A 21,480-nucleotide genomic window follows, 5' to 3' on the forward strand; every position below is an offset into this window, starting at 1 on the left:
AAAATACTTTACACAATTTACGCAGCAATAAATTAAAAAAAAATAACAGACAAATATTAGAGAAAAGAAAAAGAAGAAGAAAAAGAAGAAAGCTGCGGGTACAAAGAATGGATGCTGAGAAGAGTTGACGGGAAGGGCCTGAGAGGGGAGAGGAAAGAACTAAAAATCCTCTGGACAAAAATGCATGAAGACGTTTTGAATAAGACTCTGAAAAATAAGTGTATGTTGGGTCGACATGGAACCAAGCCGTAGCAAAAGTGTTGTATGTTTCCTTGGTAGCTCTGTATACAAAAAAGAATATGCTAAGTTGGAGACTAATAATAGTTGCCTGGATATCATTGAAATATATAGATAAGAAAGAATAGAATAGGTAGGTAGCCCCCGCGCCCAGATTAGCATGGAAATACTGTGGCTGAAAGAAGCCTTTACAAGTTCTTTGCGATCAGTGCATGAGAGCATGCAAGGCTCGGAAAGGAATATATGGACGGGAAGTATCGGGAATCTTGTTTTGCATGCAGAAGAGACATGACAAGAAAGCATTACTTTCTTGGGAGGTTCAATAATGTAAGAAGAATGAGAGATAAGGTAGAGTTGGGGAAGGAGTTAAAAATGTGGTTTGAGGGGGACTGCTTAAAAATGATACAGCTCTGGACAAAACCCTCACAAAAAAGATCCAAGACAAAGTGAAAATTTTGCAGACAGTGTTAGATAATATGAGAAAACAAATAAACATCCCATTAATTCATAAATGCATTCGACAGACACAGGGATAAAGGAAAGACAAAAAAAATGAACAGATATGAAATTGCAAGAAGTGGATAAGGCAATACGCTTTCTGCATGGCTGTTCCCGTTTTGAATGTATTGTTGATATGGTATTTTAGGTCATCATCGAAGTCAAAATTCATTTCGTGGTCCAACATCCCCTCCTGTTTCTTTCGACCGCGTTCCCGGTCCTACGCATACAGGCTCCTTGTCCTTACCCTTATTCCTTCGAGAGAAAGTTTCGAAAAGCCGGTATTTGCTCGCGGCATCCCTTGACACACTAGCTTGCCTTCCCTTGGCCGTATCGGTATACTCGAGAGAATAAGTTGAGGAGTTTTTCGAACTGTCCGCACTCTCTCGTGGTTCATATTTCTGCAAAGAGGACGAGAAAGGGAGTCGTCCATGTTCCCAAGTAGCTGATGCGGAACTCGAAGGGGTATCATCGTCAGCTTCATCACCTGCGCTGACATCTGTCGACCTGTGTGGGAAGGAAGGCCGTGGAAAGTAGCCCATCGAGTTCCGATTGCTACCAGCAAAAGTTGAACCCGCACTGCCGACTATTGTTTCCATGCTGGGCGTGTTTGCCTTACTAGAGCTCTCCTCGTAGAACGTTGAGGATTTTTCCATCTGCTCAACCAACTCCTCCCATCTCAATTCCAGATTGCCGCTTGGTCGTTCCGCCTGCTCTGCTCTGTTCAAACAATCCTTGGTTCGTTGGTGAAGCGCGACGCACAGTTCATGGAATTTGATGAGGTTCGCATCGACGTCTGGAAGCTCGCTGAAATTAGTTGGCACTAAATCAAGCCATAATCTCACCAGCAATGCAAAGCTTCTGGCATGATCGATGAGAAATGGCAAACTAGGGAAACCCTCGCGTGAGGTAGGCGGAAGACGGCCTAGGATCTGGATAGGTGTCGCATAGGAAGGGTTGACAATCTGCGTCGGGCGCTCGGCTGGTATGGAGCAGATCGAATCTACAAATTCTTTGAACTCGACTCGGTGAGATATAAGAAATTTGTTCATTGGCTCCATCCAAGGTTCTTTGTTGCCAAAGGTCGTCAGGTTTGCTAATCCTTGCAGCGCTTTGGCGACGAGAGTGAGTGTGCGTTGAGCACGCGGGCGGGGATGTTCTAGTGATAGTATGTTAGCAGCTGGCACACATAGAAAAGTCTTTTTAAGCGCTGTAACCATCACAAACCTTTGAGCAGTCCAAATAATTTAGGGTTTAAAATCGCTGGGCAAAAGAAGCGTAGGAAAAGAAAACCGGAAACGCTACTATAGGTAACTGATCGGAGGAAATCGCCATAACGGTCTTCTGCGCAAGCTCTGATATGTCGGAAGATATGTCTCAGCTCGGCAGGACATCGCGCCGAGGAAGCGGCAATGGACGTCCACACACTGCTAGTAAGGATGATAAGATTCCTCCAATTCCGTTCTAGATCTTCAGGTCGCTGTACTCGGTTGGGATCGATTTCACAATCCGGATCGCTCTCGTCGATATCTCTAAGCTTGGAGCCGATTGTTTCCTCAAGATATTCCTGTCCTAGACGGCGCATATGTAAATCCAACGCTTTCGTTAAAAGTGAATTGCCTCTGAAAAGCAGGTTTGCTTCGACCGTGGCTGATCTACCTAGGTCACGCACTAGGACCTCCCTTTCCTGTCCAGATTCATAGGAGTCGTTTGAGTGAATTCGACTGGTGTATCTTAGACGACTAGCCGAGGACTCTTTGTGAATGCCATCAATTTCATCCTCCACCAACGCCATTATCCACTCCCCAGCTTGGCCTGAGACCTGGAATATGTCTAACAGGGTTTCTGATAGCGGTCGTAGTTCCGCAGGGATAACCTGCGCAAGCTGTATAGTAAGCCCATTAGGGAATGAATGCAGTAGCTCTGACATCGCCGCATAGTCTTGAGACACCAAAACGACAGTTTCCTCAAGTTGGACCTTCATCAGCATTTCTCCGGCCTGTTGCTCATTTTCATCAAGTATGGGCCACCACTTTTCCACCCCCGCTGCATCTAGCTCATCCAAGCGCAAGTCGATTTTACCGTACGTAGCGTCATGCGAAGCAACCTCAACATCCCCAACCGTCATTGGATTGACTTCCCCTTGGTTGAGCGAATAGGGACCATGGGTTACAAGCGTCCACTCCTTTTGCGTAGGGGTAAGCGATTTCACAATAACTGACGCGCTGGACAGGACGGGTGGCAGATCGTGGAAGCTAAAGTCTTCTCGCCAAAACGGCGTCGAGGTAGTAGCTTTTATGGCGGTTTTCGCTCGTATCTCCCCATCAAGCAAGACCTCAGCATAATACTCCCCAGCCGCCGGATTTTGCTTCTGAGTTTTTCCTATTGTCGCTTGGGTTTTCATGATCTTTTTATTTTTCGGGGTATCACTGTCGTCTTTAAGTGGTGCAGTCATCTTTGCCTCGATCACCCGCACTGATAAAAGTCGTTCAATGCGGAACATGTCGTTCAAGAAAGTTGGGTGGGGTGTAGAGGTCTGACTTCGAGGGTCTTCATTTGATGGGAATTGTTCGGGGCCGTATAATTCTGGAATGGTAAAGGCTCGAAACAACACAAACCAAACTTCAAAGAGAACTCGAGTCTCGAAAGAGAGGTATATCGGTCGTGTGGTAACTTCTGCACCTGAATGGGCGGTGTACTGTGGGTAGATAGCAATGCAGAACTCGTCTTCAAGAACGGAAGGGTCTAACTGTTGAATAGCGCAGCGGGAAAGCTGAGAGAGCTGAATAAAATGTATGGGGGTAATGTCCGACTCTGGGAAAATCTTGACATGGCCGTTTTCTTGTAAAGAGCAGCTCACCCTTCGCCATGAAGGAGATAATGCTCTCTGCTGCTTGAATGTTGATACCCTCGCTGCAGACGTGGGTAGATGCACTCCAGCCGCGCTAGGCTTATCCCAGAGAAGCATTTTTCCAACCTTAATAATCGCAGCATCCTTCTGCACTGTACTTTCGGAGTTCCTTCGACGGTCTATGAAACGGCGTTCGCCAATAGTCACAGTTTGCGGTTTGGTCATCTTATCCCGTACACCTTTTGGACGTATGGGCTGCCAGCAGAGCAGTGCTGCCAGCCAAGAATCGAACGTTTCGTTCACATGGGGCCGTAGCTGAATACCTAGAGTAGAAGAATGCGTTGAGACGGAAAGATAAGAACTCTGGGTTTCTGTGTCGTACAGCGTCCGAACATGACAACCGCGGAGATCCGGTATCAATGTCTTCGCAAGCGCTGGCTCGCCCTTAGCCTGGTAAATTAAGCTCCCAGTCGCGACATTGATAGCACAGTATCCAGAAGTCCAAGAAGCAGTGACAGAAGTGCGGAAATACAGTATGCCGTGCATTCGACCGCAAGTTGTTTTCATCAATTGGAGGATCTTCGAGGAATCTGTATTTAGAAACGGCGACCCTAGCGCAACATCAATGCGAGAAGCACTAGACATTAATGCTTGTCCTCCTGGGGGCGGCTTAATTAATTTCTGCTGCCGTTGGGTGGGAGACTGTATAATAGAAGGATAGCCAATGGACCCTACCGAATCCTCTGGGGATTTGGTACTTGAAGGGGAAGTAGTATTGAGGGAGCCTAATCTAGTCCGTGTTCTTGAGAGGAAATTGGGGGACACCTCACTTCTCTGATCTTCCAGGGTGGTTGTCTTCGACCTCAACCTTCGACTCCTCTGCTCCGCTGGGGTTTCGTCCTCCTCGCCGGTAGAATAGAACGGGGTAAACTCACGCCTCGCTTCCGAAGGTTTGCTGCGAATAGTTGTGCGGGGCGATACGGCTGTGCTCGGTGGAAGGTATTCAGTATCGGAGGCGAGGGAATTGCTTGCTTGGTCTTGCGGAGGATCGGGGGTTACCGTTCGGATTGTGGAGTCTTGAAAATTGTCAGGATACACAATCCCATGACGATCCTTGGAAGAGGATTTTTTACTGGGTCTTCGTTCCACCGGACGACTATGACTCTCCTGGCGAGCAGAGTTCCGCTTGAACCCATTGCGACGCTCTGAATCCATATTTCCTGTGTTCCTCAACTACGCACCAACGGTCCGCACAAACCTATCGGGGATCAGAAGGCATATACGAGCCGGGCGGTCGGGTTGGGGAAGGGCGAAAAAAAAAAGGGCGCTGCCGTGAGAATGGTGTACAGACGATCGGCCAAGTCTACTACCAGAGGTGCAGGTCATGCAAGCGTCAATATAACAGTGATTATGAAAGAGATATATCAAAAAGCGCAGATGGCTCCTTATTTCACCCATAGACAAGGGAGTTTTTCGAGTGACGAACCGATTCGTGGCACATCGGTCTAGCTGACGGCGAGTTTCGTCGTAGAATATGAGGGTTAGACGTCGAGAGCTCGGCCGCCAAATAGATTCGATCGAGTGTTCTTGGAAGTCTGGAAATCTCCAAATGGAGTTACAGGAACAGCTGGTCATCACCGTTCATCGTTAGGGTCGCCACGAACAGGATGCAGGATGGTGATGGGCGAGAAGCAGCAGGAAGGCAAACCCCAAAGGTACAATGAGGGCAAGAGACCACAAACTTGGAGATACAGCGTTTCTAGCGAGCCAGCGGGATCCAGGAAGAGAGAAAAAAATATCGATCCAACCAACCTTGATCAATGTTACCGGAATTGCCGACCAACCAACCAGGTTGCGCCCCGAGCAAAGGGCAACAACGTACCGGGGATATGGTAAGCAGGCAACGGTCAAGTAACGGTGATAAGAATATAGATCGGGGAGGAATCTGAAGGAGCTAAGAAAGGTTGATTTGAGGGGGCGGTAGCAGGTATTAGTTATAGGTAGTTATAACGGAAAGGGAGAAACAGAGAGGGAAAAAGAGAGCGATATATCCAAAACACCCTGGGCACACACGGAGACACACGCACACACCACTGGCACCGGAGCGCATGAGTGAGCGGGCAGCGCAGTTATGCCACGGGCAGACCACCAATCGCCATAGACAGAGCAGGCCGGTGGTGCTGGTGGTGCTGGCAGCGAAGTTGGGTGGTGATGGAATGGCTGAAGAGAAGTGGTGGTTGGGTTTGGCTGCTGGCGATCAACCAGGGCTGCGCTCTTCCCAATCCAGGCGCTGGGGGAATGGGCACACACGGACATACACCACGAGAGAAGTTAGGGAACGCTCAGCTTACAGCGACGGCAGACTGCAGAATGCAGACCGCAGACCGCAGACCGCAGATGAATCGGAATCGGAGAGTTTGGGGCTACCGACCGAACACATCCATGGATGCACTGTTGACAATTTGTGACGTCCATTCATTGCCTTGACAAGAGGGCGGTGGATACTCGAAGAGACTATTTACACCACCAATTTGTATTAAATATTACGCCAGCAAACGCTGGCGCTGTTGGTGCCTTGCCTTCTCCCCTCACTTCTCTCCTTGTCTGTTCAGACACCTTCTTGTGGACGTCCTCACTAGGACAGATCCATTGCCCTACTAGTAGGCTAACTACACGCCCCACGTTGGCTTCAAGGATATACTGCGTACTTGCCTCGTTATAAGCAAGCAATTGGCTGGAGGGTGGAAGGCCGAGCTGATATCCTCTTTCTCCCTCGGATTTTCTCCGGCGCATGCACAAACAGGTGGAAGAAAGGTCTAAAATCAGATCATCACACAGGAGGAAAAATGCCGAATTGGTGCAAAAGTGGCATGGATACAGGAACAACGGACTCAGGTCAGCGGAAATGAGCTTCCTAGCGAGTGCACTCCGGGCAGAAGTGCGGCGTTTGGGGGTTTATTATTATCGTTTCTGGGAGAGAATAATGAGCCAAAACTAATTTTCTTGATGCTGGTTCTCCGGGTCCCTGGTCCGTTTCTTTCTAACCCTGTCTATTCCCTACCGATTCCGATGGGTGCGGCAGCATTAACTAACCATTAATATTAGTTATTAACTAAATACTGGCATCAGTTCCAACTTCCTATCGTCAAAAATGTTTGCGATATGGATCTCCACTCGCTCCTTAATAAATAACTGGCGGCCATATTTTGTTCAACGTCAGTCAGCACATCTCTCCCCGGCCGGGGGCTGGGGGCTGTGGACTAAGCTCAGATAATTGGGGGCCACTTTTCCTTTTTCTTTTTCCTCTCCGTTTTTTCTTTTCCTGGGGGAAGATTTTTCAACCAACCCGACGAGCCAAAATCCAGCGGGTCAGATGACTCCGACCACACAATCGTTGACAAAGTTCGATGTAAGTCATGTTTTGTCTCGCAGCGAAGTTCCACCATACGTTTCCAGAACACGCCGCCCAGGCTTCTTCGAGTTGGGGGCGAGGGGCTCTGTGAGCTATTATTGGCTCCCCGCTCTCCTCAGGCGGCAGGCGTTATGTCATCGCTAGGTCCGCACCCAAATACTAGTATTTTCGCGATCCACTCCACGGGCCATCGGGATTGATCAAACCAATTATTTAACATCCAGCAAAGGAAAGATTTGGTATATCGATTTGATGCCTTGCGCGTGGTCAATTAGCTTGCGTTGTCATGCCTGGCAGGGTGTTTTTTTTTTTTGGGTCACTACTACAGGTATCCGAACCGTTCACCACACATTAGAGAACAAAGCCCTTATCAAGGCTTTCCCGCTTCCCGTGAGACTTGGCCCGCGATATTCCAGACAAAGGAAACCCCACCAGCTGGCAACTGAGTTCGCACGTCAAACTCAAACCTACAGCCCCGTATTTGACAGGGCTCTCCTCCGTAGTACGTATTGGCAGAAACGATACTACGTAGCACGCATGTCTGAGTAGCTTGATGATGTTTCTTTTTTCCTCACTGAACACCAAGTGCTAACCCTACAGCTAGCCCATTTTCCAGATTCTTGCTCTCAAGGCGAGACGGTAGGGCGCAATTAAAGGAATGGTGCGAACAGTTAATAATCGGCGGCTTTCACGGCCCACTTGCAAATATATTGTCAAACCTTGACTAGATTGATGCTTGTTGTAAAATGCAACGTTGATTAATTAGAATAAAAATTTTTAAAATTAAAAAAAGTAAAAAATAAAAATAATAAAAAAATACAAGTTCAAAAGAAGGAGGAAATTAAATCACTGAGTAGATATATATACTCGAAGGAAATTGCTTCAGATGATAACAATCTAGAGTACCACAAATCAACGTCCTGAGGAAAGTACAGACCCTTCCTTACCTACACGGACATAAAAGCATTCTAGATCACAGCATATGCTCTATTCAAATGCTCTTGACTTCATAAATCCATGGATTTTGTAGCAGGCTTTGGGAATGATGCTCCTCTGCATGGGATGGCCAATGTATTTATTTATCTTAACCAGAATGAGCACCCGCAGGTTGGTTTATCATAAGCTCTGCTTGCAAGCTAAGCAAGAGAAACATGAATACCTTCATGGTAATGATAAATGATGATAACAACAATAATAATAGCTAGCTGCTTGAATAAATACCTTTTAATGGTCTGGTCTAGATCATTCATTCCTTTGGTACAGTTTCCTTCAACTGCAGCAGATTGTAATTTTCTGTCATGGACAAGAAGCAGCATGATTTACTGGTGCATCACCCCCACAAGACCACCTTTGTTGAATGCTGACCATCGCTGTCACCCATTTTACAATAACTCATCATTAATCACATTTTTTATGTTTTTTAAATTGGTAGATGATTCAGAGGACCCTGGGCAATACTCCGAGAAGGTCATTGAATATAATATCAGATTGTGTGGGATTTATAGATAAATCTTGAAAATGGGGCTGAAAGTCTTTGGTAGGGTTGGCACGGGTGTTACAGCGATGGCCAGCACCCACAAAGGTGGTCTTGTGGGGGTGGTGCGCGAGTATTGAGAATCCATCTGTAAGAGAGCCGCTGTGATCGCTATTTGGCCCAGAGGAGGGGATTAGTCGTGGTAATTGATTTTCCTATTCCTATAACATAGTCTCAGTAACACACCTGCTTTTAAAGTCGGGAAGATGGCATCCTAGTGTTACCAATCTGAAATTCGTGCCCTTCGAAAGTGGCCTTCACAAATGAAAGCCCACCCCAGAGCCGCAAGGAGGTATTTCGAAACAACTGGGGGTTCCAAGCAATCGGGAGGTAAGGCTGATAGTCAACTAGTAAATGCCTGCTGGTCCATGCAGGTGGGTTGAGGGGGTTTCTCGGAACCAGTTTTGAGGCTCGGCTAACTTTGAATCGATTCGTGAAGATTAAGGTTATTTCAACACCATTAATCGCACGTTTGTTTCGCATAGCTTTTCGAATTCATCTTGGATAACGACGGGTATGGTGAACATTTGAGTAGCAGATTAGGTTACCTCCGTTAGACCACTATGAGAGTTCAAGCTCCTGTCTCTTATACTACCGGATCGTGAGTACGGAATCGGACAAAAGCCGATGAATCATAAATGTGTTGCCCGAGTGGAGTTTATGCAATGGGAAGATGGGGAAATGTATGGAAAAGCTAAGAGGCCCTATGAATTCGCGAGCGCTCTGGTCAACCTTAAAGAATATCAGGTCGAAGTAATTCTGAGGCAGTAAAAGTAGCGTGAACGACTTTCGACTTCTGCGTAGATTGTCACCCCCACCATGCCCTATGTGGAGAGTCTATAATTTCATTTCTTGAATGAGATTATTTCAGTGGGAGTGCCTTGCGGTTTTGAGCTCCGCCTCCAAAGTATTTCTCCATTTCGTCGACATCCATCATGGAGTATAGATGATGAACAAAGTGAATATCTGCTCCAAGCTTTATGTAGCAAATTACATGTGCACTGCGTATTTGATACTAAATATGAAAAAAAAAAAAAAAAAAAAAACGAGGTCTTATTTCTTTTACTACGCGGATGGGCATCTGACGCGCTAGGGGTCACATGTTCCAAGCCCAAATTCCCAGGCAATTCATATGTCATCGGCCGGGTCTCCTGCCCCGAGACCTCATCATCGACCTCGTTTAGCTTAACATACTCTTCAGCAAGGCCACCAACTATATATAACATGACCTTGATATTGTCGTTGTCGTAGTCATGGTTCGAATATTGCCCTTCTATCGCCAACTGTCTGCGTTGGTGCCACTCGAGTCGTTTGATCATGACCTCGAACCTCATTTCCCGCTTCCTTCCCGCCAACAGTACTACCTCGCCCTCCATCTATGAAACCATACAGCAGCACGACGAGAATTCAGACTCTGATCTTGAGGAACGGGCGGGGATGGCGCTTGATGAGGAAAATCTTGGAGGCCCGTACGAAGACTACGAGCTAGAGGAAGCGTTAGCAACGGCCACAGACACCCACTCCACTACCCAAAGCACACCATTATTTCTTCACCGGAATCCCCGAGAGACTCCTCAAGGTTTCCTGGGAAGTCCCAAAACTCCTCGTAAATCTGACCGCCATAAATGGCGCTTGTCACCTCCCAGACCGGTGGAAGACGATAGAGATGACGATGACGTTCCTGCTTCGTTGCTGGTGGAAGGGGATGACGATGACGTTGGCCCACAAGACCTCGCTCCCCCGCCTCCCCATGCTCCTCCCAGCCGGAATATCCACGATAATGATGAGCCTCTTCTGGGACCATCGACGCGAGAGACTCGAAACCACTGGGATAGGGTGAAAACACATCAGCCAATACATCCTATACCCCCTAGGATAGTTCCCGTTCCCACTCAAGCTGGTGGCCAACGTCGTGGAGGTCTAGCATTTGTTGACCCAAAAGAAAAAGCTATGTGGAGATGGGCAAATGTGGAGAATTTGGATAACTTCCTGGCAGATGTTTATGATTACTTTTTAGGGAATGGGATAAAATCCATCCTCTTGAGCCGGGTTTTGAACCTTTTGTGAGTAAGCATTTTCTTTTCATCTCATGTAGTCCTATATCCGGATGAACTGAAGTAGCTAACAGTGGGACAGGACCCTAGCGTTCGTAGTCGGTTTTACAGTCTTCCTTACCAACTGCATTGATTATGGACGGGTACCCCATGGTAAGACCATGTCGGATATAGTCGTACCCCAGTGCGTCCGGAAGATGTCCGCTTCCTCGACCTTCCTCCTCTGGCTGTTTTCCATTTTCTGGATTTATCAAGCTGTTCGATACGTTCTAGATCTACGACGACTCTATCACTTGCACGATTTTTACCACTATCTCCTAGGTATATCGGATACAGATATTCAAACAATATCATGGCAAGAAATCGTGAGTCGACTGATGGCGCTACGCGATTCAAATCCGTCAACCGCAGGAGCTGTGTCTGCAAAACATAGGAAATTTTTGGGTAGCCAATCAAAGCAACGAATGGACGCCCATGACATCGCCAACCGTTTGATGAGAAAGGACAATTATCTTATTGCGCTTTTCAATAAAGATATCTTGGATCTGACCCTTCCGATTCCGTTTCTCAGAAACCGTCAACTTTTCTCACGGACTCTAGAATGGAATCTCCACTTTTGTATTTTGGATTATGTGTTCAATGATCAGGGTCAGGTCAGAACCTTATTTCTCAAGGACACCCATCGGAAGGCTTTAAGTGACGGATTAAGAAGACGATTTCTGATTAGTGGACTTTTAAATATATTTATTGCCCCTTTTTTTCTCATCTACTTTATGATGCATTATTTCTTCCGCTATTTCAACGAATATCAAAAAAATCCTTCCCAAATTGGCTCCCGCCAATATACCCCTTTGGCGGAGTGGAAATTTCGTGAATTCAACGAGCTGCAACACCTATTTCAACGACGAATCAACATGTCATACCCATTTGCGACCCGATACATTGACCAGTTCCCGAAAGACAAGACCGTCCAGATATCACGCTTTGTAGGTTTTATTGCCGGTGCATTGGCATCAGTTCTTGCGCTGGCTTCTGTTGTCGATCCGGAGCTTTTCCTTGGTTTCGAAATAACCCATGATCGAACTGTACTCTTCTATCTCGGTGTGCTGGGCACAGTGTGGGCAGTCGCACGAGGAATCGTACCGGAAGAGACCCTAGTCTTCGATCCTGAATTTGCGTTACGAGAGGTGATAGACTTCACTCATTACCAACCAGCGCATTGGCAGGGAAAACTGCATAGTGACGAAGTAAGAACGGAGTTTGCAATGCTGTACCAAATGAAAGTGCTCATTTTCCTGGAAGAACTTCTCAGCATGATCTTCATTCCATTTGTGTTGTGGTTCAGCCTGCCAAAGTGCAGTGACCGCCTGATCGACTTTTTCCGCGAATTCACGGTACATGTGGATGGACTTGGTTATGTGTGTTCATTTGCTGTGTTCGACTTTAAGAAGGGCACCAACGTCATCCCTCAAAATCAGGATGCCCAACAAGGGCCTTCCCATGATGCTGGTCAAACGGATCTTCGAAATGATTATTTCTCGACAAAAGATGGAAAAATGTTAGCATCATACTATGGCTTTCTTGATAACTACGCCAACAATCCGCGACCGGGGGCTCCGTATATCCACGCTCCATATAGACGGCGTTTTCACCCCCCACCTGCATTCCCTGCTCTGGCGTCCCCGCCTCTGATGCCTGACATAGGAACCGGCCGGCAAGGCCGATGGGATGCATCACAACGTTCTATCACCCGACAAAACATGACCCATGCTGGTGGGTATTCCGTAACACCACGAACACCTCGGTTTGTTACCACAGCTGCAGCTGGAGCGCACAACTCGCCACTCCCTTCAGTCCTTCTAGATCCACACCACCAACCATCGGCGTCTGGCTTCCGTTCCTTCAACCGAAACGTTGCACAGTCCAGGTACCGCCCATCGCGCCAGACGCATCCCATAAATGATACAATTCGAGATGAAGATGAACCATCGACTACTAGTCAGATAATCCCGCACCTTAACAAACAGCCCTCTCATATTACAACGGAATCTAGCGGTGCTGATGATAGCCGTATGGAAGAGTCATGGCGGATGAATCTCGCTGATGGTGACGGTGAAACTGATGAAGAAGCTGAGAATGTCCAAGATGTAATTGGAGGCGCGGGCGTTCTTGGGTTGATTCATCAGTTCCAGAAAGTCAGCAATGACGGACGCAGTGGCGGTGGAGTCGGCATTTGAGCAGCCGACTTTTGTTCTCTTCTTTGAAGAGAGCATGCAGCCCAGGAGTTCTCTGGGTTAAAGCTATTGCATTTCATCAGCTTCCAGTGTCGTCTTGATCATTTTTATTTGTATACCCCAACTTTCTAACGTCCACAATTTATCCCTCCTGCCATCCAACTTCGCCCGGTCTGAATTATGTTACAGTTATCCTGTGTCCCCCTTGTACACGAATACTCTTTCTGTTATTTTAAATATGGACAGCGTTGGTGTTGGTGTTTGTTTTCTTAATTTCATACAACCCGATCGGTATATTCATACAATAACCAAAGCAAGAGGGGGTGAGTGTGTTGGAGTACTGCTCAAATATTGGAGATATATACATTGATAAACATAAACCTACATAGGTTTGGCTATGGACACCTGGTTTAAGAAATTATAATCGATATAGCTTATTTGGAAAGCATATTTATATAGCGATTTGCTATGAGATATCATACATGGACTGTTGCCTAAGTCTCTCTTCAAGAAGGGTTAACAGGTGGATCATGTCGTACTATGTGAGGACAATTAAGCTCTTTGTAATCTGTACTTGGAAAGTATTTGGCGATAGTAGCACCAAAAGCATTCAAAGCTTCAAGTTTCCTTGATATCTCTCTCTCCTTTCCTATTCTCTAACGAGTAATTCCAAATCTACACTATTACCTTTAAACCGAAGGGAATCCTTCATACAATAACATGGGGGTGTCCCGGTAATTATTTCAAGCCACTTGTGCTGCATATCGACAGCACAGTATCGGCCTTTGTTCTTGGCGGCCGAACAAGGCCCGGCCTGGACTGGAGCACGACAATCCTATGTACGCAGTAGACAACCTACTTGCAAAAGCTCCTAGTGTTTTTATTTCTCGGCCTCACGTCAATTGCTGTGTGAACGCCCATACTGTACGGAGTACTGTGCACTGGACTGGCTGGCCGCCAAGAAGCTCTCAAGCTAGACCAATCAGAGGCCGCATCGGATATTTTACTCCTCCTATTCTCATAATATACAAGCTATTAATTCAAGGATTGCAAAGAAAGCCCTTCCAACTCTCCAAGGCCACCTCGTGTGAGTATTTAGCACGCCTTTCCTGCAAATAATTGGCTGCCAGGAGGAAGTTGTTCTTTTCCATCCCTATTCGATGGTAAGAGTTCAACGGCGGAAACGCAGGACGACCACACGCTCCGCCTCCCTAATCGAATAACATCCTCTAGCTCCTTCTTTTCATTATGCCTCGTTTCCGCCGATACAGAGTATTTGTAGTTTTCGCCGTCATCAGCGTTGTCTCCTTCGTTCATTTCTCCCGGATCCTCTATGGGTCTACGCCCTCAACTTTCTCCAACGAATCTACACGGATACAAAAGCAGAAACCTCTTCCACCACCTCTGCCAGCTCCTCCGCGTCCTATTGCAGAACCCCCTCGTTCCACACCGCTAGCTGGGAATCTGGAAGACCATGGCTTCGCACCAGAATCTACAACAGCGGTTCCTACATCTAACCCTACACCAGCGGCTACTCAAGTAGCGAACCCGCCGCCAGGTCAATCGCCCGTTCCTCACTCACCACAGCAAGAATCAACCAAATCAGATCCGCAGACGGAACCAATTTCCCCTCTGCATGAGGAAGATGAGCTTCAATCTCCTGGTCAAGGGAGGGTGGAAGTTGATGGCTTCAACAAGACCAAAATCCGGTGGGAAAAACAGCCCGAGCATTACCCTGTTCCACCGGAAAACCTCATTCGGCTCCCTAAAGGGGCCCCGAAGACACTGCCCAAAATCCAATTCGAATTTCCAGAAGAATCACCAGCAGCCAAAGCTGATCGCGAGGCGAAGCTTGCCGTAATCAAGGCGTCCTTCAACCATTCCTGGACGGGGTATAAAGCGGAAGCATGGGGTCACGATGAGCTGCGTCCTGTTTCTGGTGGATATCGAGATCCATTCTCGGGATGGGGCGCCACGTTGGTGGATGCCTTGGATACGCTTTGGATCATGGGCATGGAAGCTGAGTTTGAAGAGGCCGTAGAAGCGGTCAAGAAGATTGATTTTGCTACTAGCCCAAGGCGGGATATCCCTCTCTTTGAGACGGTGATTCGCTACCTAGGGGGCCTCATTGGAGCCTATGACATCTCGGGCGGTAAATATCAGATTCTACTCGATAAAGCTGTCGAACTTGCAGAGATACTGATGGGTGCATTCGATACTCCTAATCGAATGCCCGTTACCTACTATCTTTGGAGGCCGTAAGTTGACCATGTTTCGTCTCTTTTTAACCTTTTTTGAAGAATTCTGTCTCTGATGCTGAATTTTTCTGTAGGAGAATGGCGTCACGAAAAAAGCGTGCAAACTCTAGAACCGTAACCGCGGAAATTGGGTCCCTGGCAGTTGAATTTACTCGTCTGGCACAGATTACAGAGGAAGCTAAATACTATGATGCGGTTGCACGAATTACCAACGAGCTTGAAAAGTTCCAGGAGAAGACGAAAATACCCGGGATTTGGCCTACACATCTAGACGCCTCCGGTTGCAAAAGGGTTGAGCTACCTGTAGATCAGACTACGGACATGCCTACTCGTGCGTCGCCTCCTATAATCCCTGAAAATAGGTTGCCAGAGAGACAAATCCAGAAGCGGGACGAAATTGATCCTCTTTTGGTCGATGCAGAGCCTGCAAACTACGACGTCAACCCTGATTCGCAACTTCTGCCACCTTCTCCGGTGAAAGCAAGTTCCGATGACGATCGCTTAGCTGAAAGCACACACATAGTCGAATATGGTTGCGAAGACCAAGGGTTTACATCCCCACCCCGTTCACGATCGGATAGATTTACCATTGGCGGTCTTGTAGACTCAGTCTACGAGTACTTACCCAAACAGTACGCTCTGTTGGGTGGTCTCAATGACCAGTACCAAGCCATGCACGAGAGGGCTATGAATGCGGTCAAGAAATATCTTCTATTCAGACCAATGTTACCGGATGCCAGGGACGTTCTTTTCATTGCGTCTGCTACTACGTCAGAGCCTGTAACTGAAAAGGGTGATTTAAAACATGCATACGAAGGCACTCACTTGGCCTGTTTTGCTGGTGGCTTGTTTGCTATAGGTGCAAAGCTCTTCGGGATTGAAGACGACCTGGCCATTGCTACTAAACTGACTAATGGCTGTGTATGGGCATACGGATCTACCACAACCGGTATCATGCCAGAAGTTTTTGAGATGCTGCCTTGTGAATCTCTGGAACCATGCGAATGGAACAAAACCAGATACTATGATGCTTTAGACCCGTATTTTGCAGAGAGAAAATCGTATCATGACCAAACGGTTGCGGAGCATGAACGACAATTACCGGACCCAGTGCAACCCTGGCACAGTGACGCCAATTCGACTCCTGTCCCTACGATGCGGCAATCCGCTCCATCACAGGCTGCTATAACACCCACTGTTTCACTTGCATCGACTGCCAGCCCGTCCCCTCTGAATGAGGGAGATATCCCCGATTTCCTCTCCCATGAAGAATTTGCCCAATTAACTATTCAGGAAGAGCGTCTACCTCCCGGAATGTCCACCATCCCGGCAGCTAGATACATTCTTCGCCCGGAGGCGATCGAGTCGGTGTTCATCATGTATCGCATTACAGGAGATGATTCCTGGAGGCAGAAAGGATGGAAGATGTTCCAAGCCATTGAAGCTGCGACTAGAACGGAGCTTGCGAATTCGGCCATTAAGGATGTCACGAGCAGGGTTCCTATCCCCCTAAATGAGATGGAGTCATTTTGGCTTGCGGAAACACTAAAATATACTTACTTGCTATTCAGTGATCCAAAACTTGTTAGTTTGGATGAATATATTCTGTAAGTCGATGTCGCCTTCGTTTGCTATTTCTTCCCCCTCCCCTCCTTTTTGCTTTTTTTTTTTCCAAGCGTTGCTAATCTTTCGTTTGTCTTCTTATAGGAATACCGAGGCACATCCACTCAAACGTCCATTGCATTGAATTCATAGTCACGAAATGCTTAAATAACGCGATTTTCAGTCCTTTATGAAGGTGTGTATATATATGTGTGTCCCGGCCTTACTTTCGTATATCGTATTATGAGAGGGCGCATACCCTCATCCCGGTTTTCTTTCCTTTGCTTTTATTTCTACGAGTTTTAACACTTTCCTTCTTCCCTAATTCACCACTTGTGTGTTAAATACTTTTGGTTTGTATTTTCTTGGATGTCACTTTTTGGGTTAGTGTTATATTTAATCTTTGGGATCACACAGCGTATTTAACAACATGCTAGCTATGTATAAATGACATGCAGTTAGAACATTAGCGACTGTATCTTTTTATAAATTCCCACGTGTTTGATCCCTGTAGCGATGCCATCATCATTACTGGATATATCTAGTCACAGCTTGTGCCGAAGGTTGGCCCTACCGGCACCGTATTGCCAATACCGAAATAAACCTTACCATATAATACACTGCGGAGCGGCGCCAACCAGGCTGTGACCGGGCGAAACAGTTCCCGTATCAACAATACCAGCCTGCCACGGAATCTTCCCCATATCCTCATCCATCAACTCCGCCTCCAAGCTTTCTTTCATTGCATCTCAACCGCCTCCACGAAAACACGCCTCCCAATCCTATACGGCTCACGCATTATCCAGTCACTCTTTCCAATCCCGTGTCCACTTTATTTAGTCTGCTCTATTTGACTTTTCCTTTTGTTGCCTTTGTTGCTGCTGCTGCTGCTGTTTTTTTTTGCCCCTCCGTTTTGACGACGGTGCTGGGAACAAGCACACCGAAAAAGTCGCCGTTGCGGCTTGTGGGAAGGATAAACGAGGGCGTTGTTTACTCGAGGCAAAAACACTTATAATAAACAATTTATTTACCCACGGCCGCGAAAGCAATGACAGAGTCTAAGGATGGAACTCGAAGCGTCGCACAATACTCTGGAGGATGCGGAGTCATTTTGGGATGGTTAGTTTCGGTGCAAGATCCTTCTTCCCCTCCTCTTTTTGGCTTCTGCCCGTGTGCAACTGTGGTGTCGGGGGTAGCGCCGTTGTTGCGAATGTTGGCGCCGCGAGCGGATATGTCTGCTCTTGCATGTGCTGGTTTGCTTGGTCCTAGCATATATCTATATATATATATATGGGGACTAGCTGGAGCAACTGGCTTTCCTTTGTTCTCGGCTTGAGCTGCGGGAAGCTTTGGTTGCGGCTATATATATGCTTTCACAGTTTGCAGGCTATCTTTCTATCCGAGCAAAGCTAACTCGTTAACTTCTTTTTTTATTTTGCGTTCTAGAATTCGATGCCATTTTCCAGATGCCATGCGACTCTCACGCTGCGATCGATAATGTGCTCCGTGCTTATTTGGAATTAACGACCCAGTATAAAGGTGTGTTTGTGTCCTTGTATCGTACGTGCACATTTCTCCATACGAATGGTTGTTTATCTTATAAGGGCACTAGTGGAAGAAATATGATATTTTCTGTCATATGATGATCTATCCGGGTTTGTCAACACGAGCTTAATTTGTTCTTGTCCATGAGCAGATACTCTCCTTTCTTCTGAATATGATATCTCCCACTGCGCAGAGAGGTTACTGGCCTCGGAGTTCTTCGTCACAAATGCGGATTATATACGGAGACAGATCATATACTGCTTGTTACAGGTCTGAGCTGACTTCTCTCCTTTTCCCTCTTTTCTTCTGATATCGGTATATTTGTGACTGACGAAATTGTGGCTGTTCCATGTGTCTTCAGGACGATGCCCCAGACGTCCTCTACGTAACCGCTTCGTTTCTCCTTTTCGATGGCCGACAAAATGAGCACATGTTTGAGATGATGAATAAAGAGGGGGCATTTGTGCGCTTGCTAGAGCTAATTCAGTCTTCGGAGCATCTTGATGGCGACGGTGGAGCTGGACTACACCGGTTGTTAATGAACCTAATGTATGAAATGTGTAGGATCCAAAGGATTAAAATCGGCGATTTAGGTGAGTGAGAGGCTGGGAGAAATGTTCAGATAAACCCCTCGAATTTGAGTAGCGTCCCCACAGCGTCTCTCAATATTTTCCCTCTCTGGACATGCGTCCTTCTCTTTGTTAGAACCCTGTGGATAATTATGCAGTACCACTAATTTGTGACACAGTACTTGTGGATGATGATTTTGTGAAGCATTTGTTTGAGATTATCGAAGAGCTTTCGGGCGACGTCGACGATCCTTACCATTATCCTGTGATTAAAATTCTAGTAAGATCACTCTCCCTAGTTCCATCCGAATTGAGCCTGTTCATAATTCAATGCTGATACATGCCCTTATTTGTAGTTGGTTCTCAACGAACAATTTATGGTCTCAGCTCATGACCCGCTACCTGAACGATCATCATCAGTCCCTCTCACCAACAAGGTCATCAAGGTCCTTTCGATGTTCGGTTCTGCTTATAAAACATTTGGAGAAAACATAATCCTTCTCCTTAATCGCGAAAGTACGCAAATGACAGACCCCCCTTTTCTCCCGTTCTTCTCTCTAACGCCAGTCCATAGGCGAAACTTCTCTTCAACTACTTACCTTAAAATTGCTCTACCTTCTCTTTACCACGCCGCCAACTTATGAATATTTCTACACTAATGACCTTCGAGTACTCGTTGACATCTTAATTCGAAACCTTTTGGACCTCCCGGAGGACGCTACTGCACTTCGTCATACATACCTGCGTGTTCTCTATCCGTTATTAGCTCATACCCAACTCAGGCATCCACCTCATTATAAACGAGATGAGCTCAGAAAGCTCCTGGGAATTCTTGTTAGAGGCCAATTTTCTTTTGATTCGGAGGAACATGAAAGGATCCTTCATTTCGACGACGTCGATGATACAACGAAACGGTTGGTGTTGCGATGTGGCCAGGTAGACTGGCTTGCCGATCCTGAGATCTGTAAACAGAAACCTAAGTCGGAAATTAATACGGAAGCGCCGGTAGAAAAATGTATAGAAGAATCAATTTCACCCGTCACTACTCCGTCCACCTCTCCAGAGCCAAGTTCTCCTCACAGCCTCACCGGGCGCCGTTCCTCGCAATCAGCGTCATCGCCTCCAAAAACGAGCCCTGCGAGAGCACTTGGTATGAACCTCGAAACTGCTCGTTCTTCGGAAGGCAGCGTTGTTGAGGTTGCAGTCCACAAAGAGAAGCCTGGTGTCAAGGTTCCCAGTCGGAAGGACATTTCGAAAGCTCCACCCGCACCGCCACCACTCCCGAAACAAAAGCCAGAACCCCCCAAGGCTAGACGTTGGCGTGGGCGTCGTGAGCAGCAGGAAGAAGACGAGCCTACAGGACAAAAGACTGCGGATGGAGTGAGCACTGCTGTACGTGAAAGGAAAGGTTCAGTTAGCATCAAAGACTCTGGATCCGTAACCCCCACGACTTTACCAACCGACTCATCGAAACATACATCCGCTGGTATATCGACAACCCAATCAGCCCTCCACGAGCCCCCGGTTCCTGCAATAATCGTCCCCAAATCACGCACCCCAAATCCCTCCTCGAGTCCTCATGCCCCTGCTGTTCCCCCACCACGCAGATCCTCACACTCCGTCCCTCCAAAATGCCGTGCCAGCCAGCATGCCATTCATCATCGCCTCCGTCAGCCACCCCCTCTGCCCCAACATCACCACCCTTACAGCTCTCAAAAACTGAATCCACCTTCCGAGTCACCTTGCTCAAGCCATTTCTCATCCTCTCCGGCAAGCCCGTCGTTGTCTCCCTCGAGTTGCCACGTCACATCCCAAAAGCCAGAACCACCAAAAGCCCGACGATGGCGAGGCAAGAAGTCCCAGCAGGTAGTTGACGGAAAGGCGGCCGGCGGCCCCGTTCCTCTTACCGGGAACACAATCACAAATAACAATGATTATAGTGAGAATAATGAGAAGTGCAGCGAAGTCAGCGACCATGAGCGGCGAGTGGTGGTGGCTACGTTGCTTGAAACGACGCTTACGTGTGCTCATGATACCACAAGCGTTGAGTCTGTTACAATTATAGAGGATGAAGTGGGCAGGCTGAAGGTGCAGGAAGGAGGTTAACTACCCTAAAGGTATTCCTTATTTTGCCTTTTTTCGCCTTTTAGACTTTCTGGATGGATTCTTGATTGCATGCCAAAGGTTTTAATTTATTAAGGGTGATTTCCCCTCCCTTGCCCTGCCCGTGGGATTACTTTTTTTTTTCTTTAACTTCATCCAGGGAAATTTCTTGGATTTATTATTATTAATTTTTTTTTAATTATGCTCTCCCCTTCTTTGTAGTTTCTACCACTTAGTGGGGGGGGGCACGAAATTCGGCATTTCGCTGCGACGGGCGAGCCGGACGCATTCGAGGAAGTGCTCTTTGGGGGACTGGGGGGATGGAGATGAATTCGACTGAACGCCGCATGCCCACGGCGTTTTTCTGGGGGCGGAAGATGGTTATGCGCCCGGGTGCCGAAGGGGAGGTAGAGGACGGGGCATGGCGGAAGGCTTTCATGCCTTCGTAGGCTTGTTGGCCGTAGTTTAGACCTGGGGCCATGCCGTGGATTGGGATGTAAGGGGATTTGACGAAGCGTGGTGCGCTCCATTGAGGGTTGGAGGAGTGGGAGAAGTGGGATTCGACATGGCCGTTGACTGTTGG

At 47.2% G+C, this 21,480-nt stretch overlaps 5 protein-coding genes across 5 annotated transcripts; 4 read left to right on the plus strand and 1 right to left on the minus strand.

Moving 5' to 3' along the window:
• Window positions 1-309: 309 nt before the first annotated feature.
• HCBG_02647 (GTPase activating protein) lies at window positions 310-4,801 on the minus strand (the record flags this gene model as incomplete). The annotated part of the gene is made up of 2 exons (XM_045429696.1): window positions 310-1,894; window positions 1,963-4,801. The coding sequence occupies 2 exons, from the start codon at window positions 4,799-4,801 to the stop codon at window positions 897-899; spliced, it is 3,837 nt and encodes a 1,278-aa protein (XP_045289591.1).
• An 893-nt stretch (window positions 4,802-5,694) lies between these two features.
• On the plus strand, window positions 5,695-6,054 carry HCBG_02648 (uncharacterized protein; the record flags this gene model as incomplete). Its single annotated transcript, XM_045429697.1, has 1 exon — window positions 5,695-6,054. One exon carries the CDS (start codon window positions 5,695-5,697, stop codon window positions 6,052-6,054), a length of 360 nt encoding a protein of 119 aa, XP_045289592.1.
• Window positions 6,055-9,727: 3,673 nt separating this feature from the next.
• HCBG_02649 (autophagy protein ATG9) lies at window positions 9,728-12,823 on the plus strand (the record flags this gene model as incomplete). Its single annotated transcript, XM_045429698.1, has 2 exons — window positions 9,728-10,595; window positions 10,669-12,823. The coding sequence occupies 2 exons, from the start codon at window positions 9,850-9,852 to the stop codon at window positions 12,821-12,823; spliced, it is 2,901 nt and encodes a 966-aa protein (XP_045289593.1).
• A 1,129-nt stretch (window positions 12,824-13,952) lies between these two features.
• On the plus strand, window positions 13,953-17,153 carry HCBG_02650 (class I alpha-mannosidase 1A; the record flags this gene model as incomplete). The annotated part of the gene is made up of 3 exons (XM_045429699.1): window positions 13,953-15,078; window positions 15,153-16,685; window positions 16,786-17,153. 3 exons carry the CDS (start codon window positions 14,069-14,071, stop codon window positions 16,823-16,825), a joined length of 2,583 nt encoding a protein of 860 aa, XP_045289594.1.
• A 1,421-nt stretch (window positions 17,154-18,574) lies between these two features.
• On the plus strand, window positions 18,575-20,900 carry HCBG_02651 (uncharacterized protein; the record flags this gene model as incomplete). Its single annotated transcript, XM_045429700.1, has 4 exons — window positions 18,575-18,818; window positions 18,974-19,074; window positions 19,151-19,310; window positions 19,369-20,900. 4 exons carry the CDS (start codon window positions 18,575-18,577, stop codon window positions 20,898-20,900), a joined length of 2,037 nt encoding a protein of 678 aa, XP_045289595.1.
• Between the last annotated feature and the right edge of the window lie 580 nt (window positions 20,901-21,480).

The sequence above is a fragment of the Histoplasma capsulatum genome (assembly GCF_000150115.1).
Source record: "Histoplasma capsulatum G186AR genomic scaffold supercont2.3, whole genome shotgun sequence".
NCBI lineage: Eukaryota > Fungi > Ascomycota > Eurotiomycetes > Onygenales > Ajellomycetaceae > Histoplasma > Histoplasma capsulatum.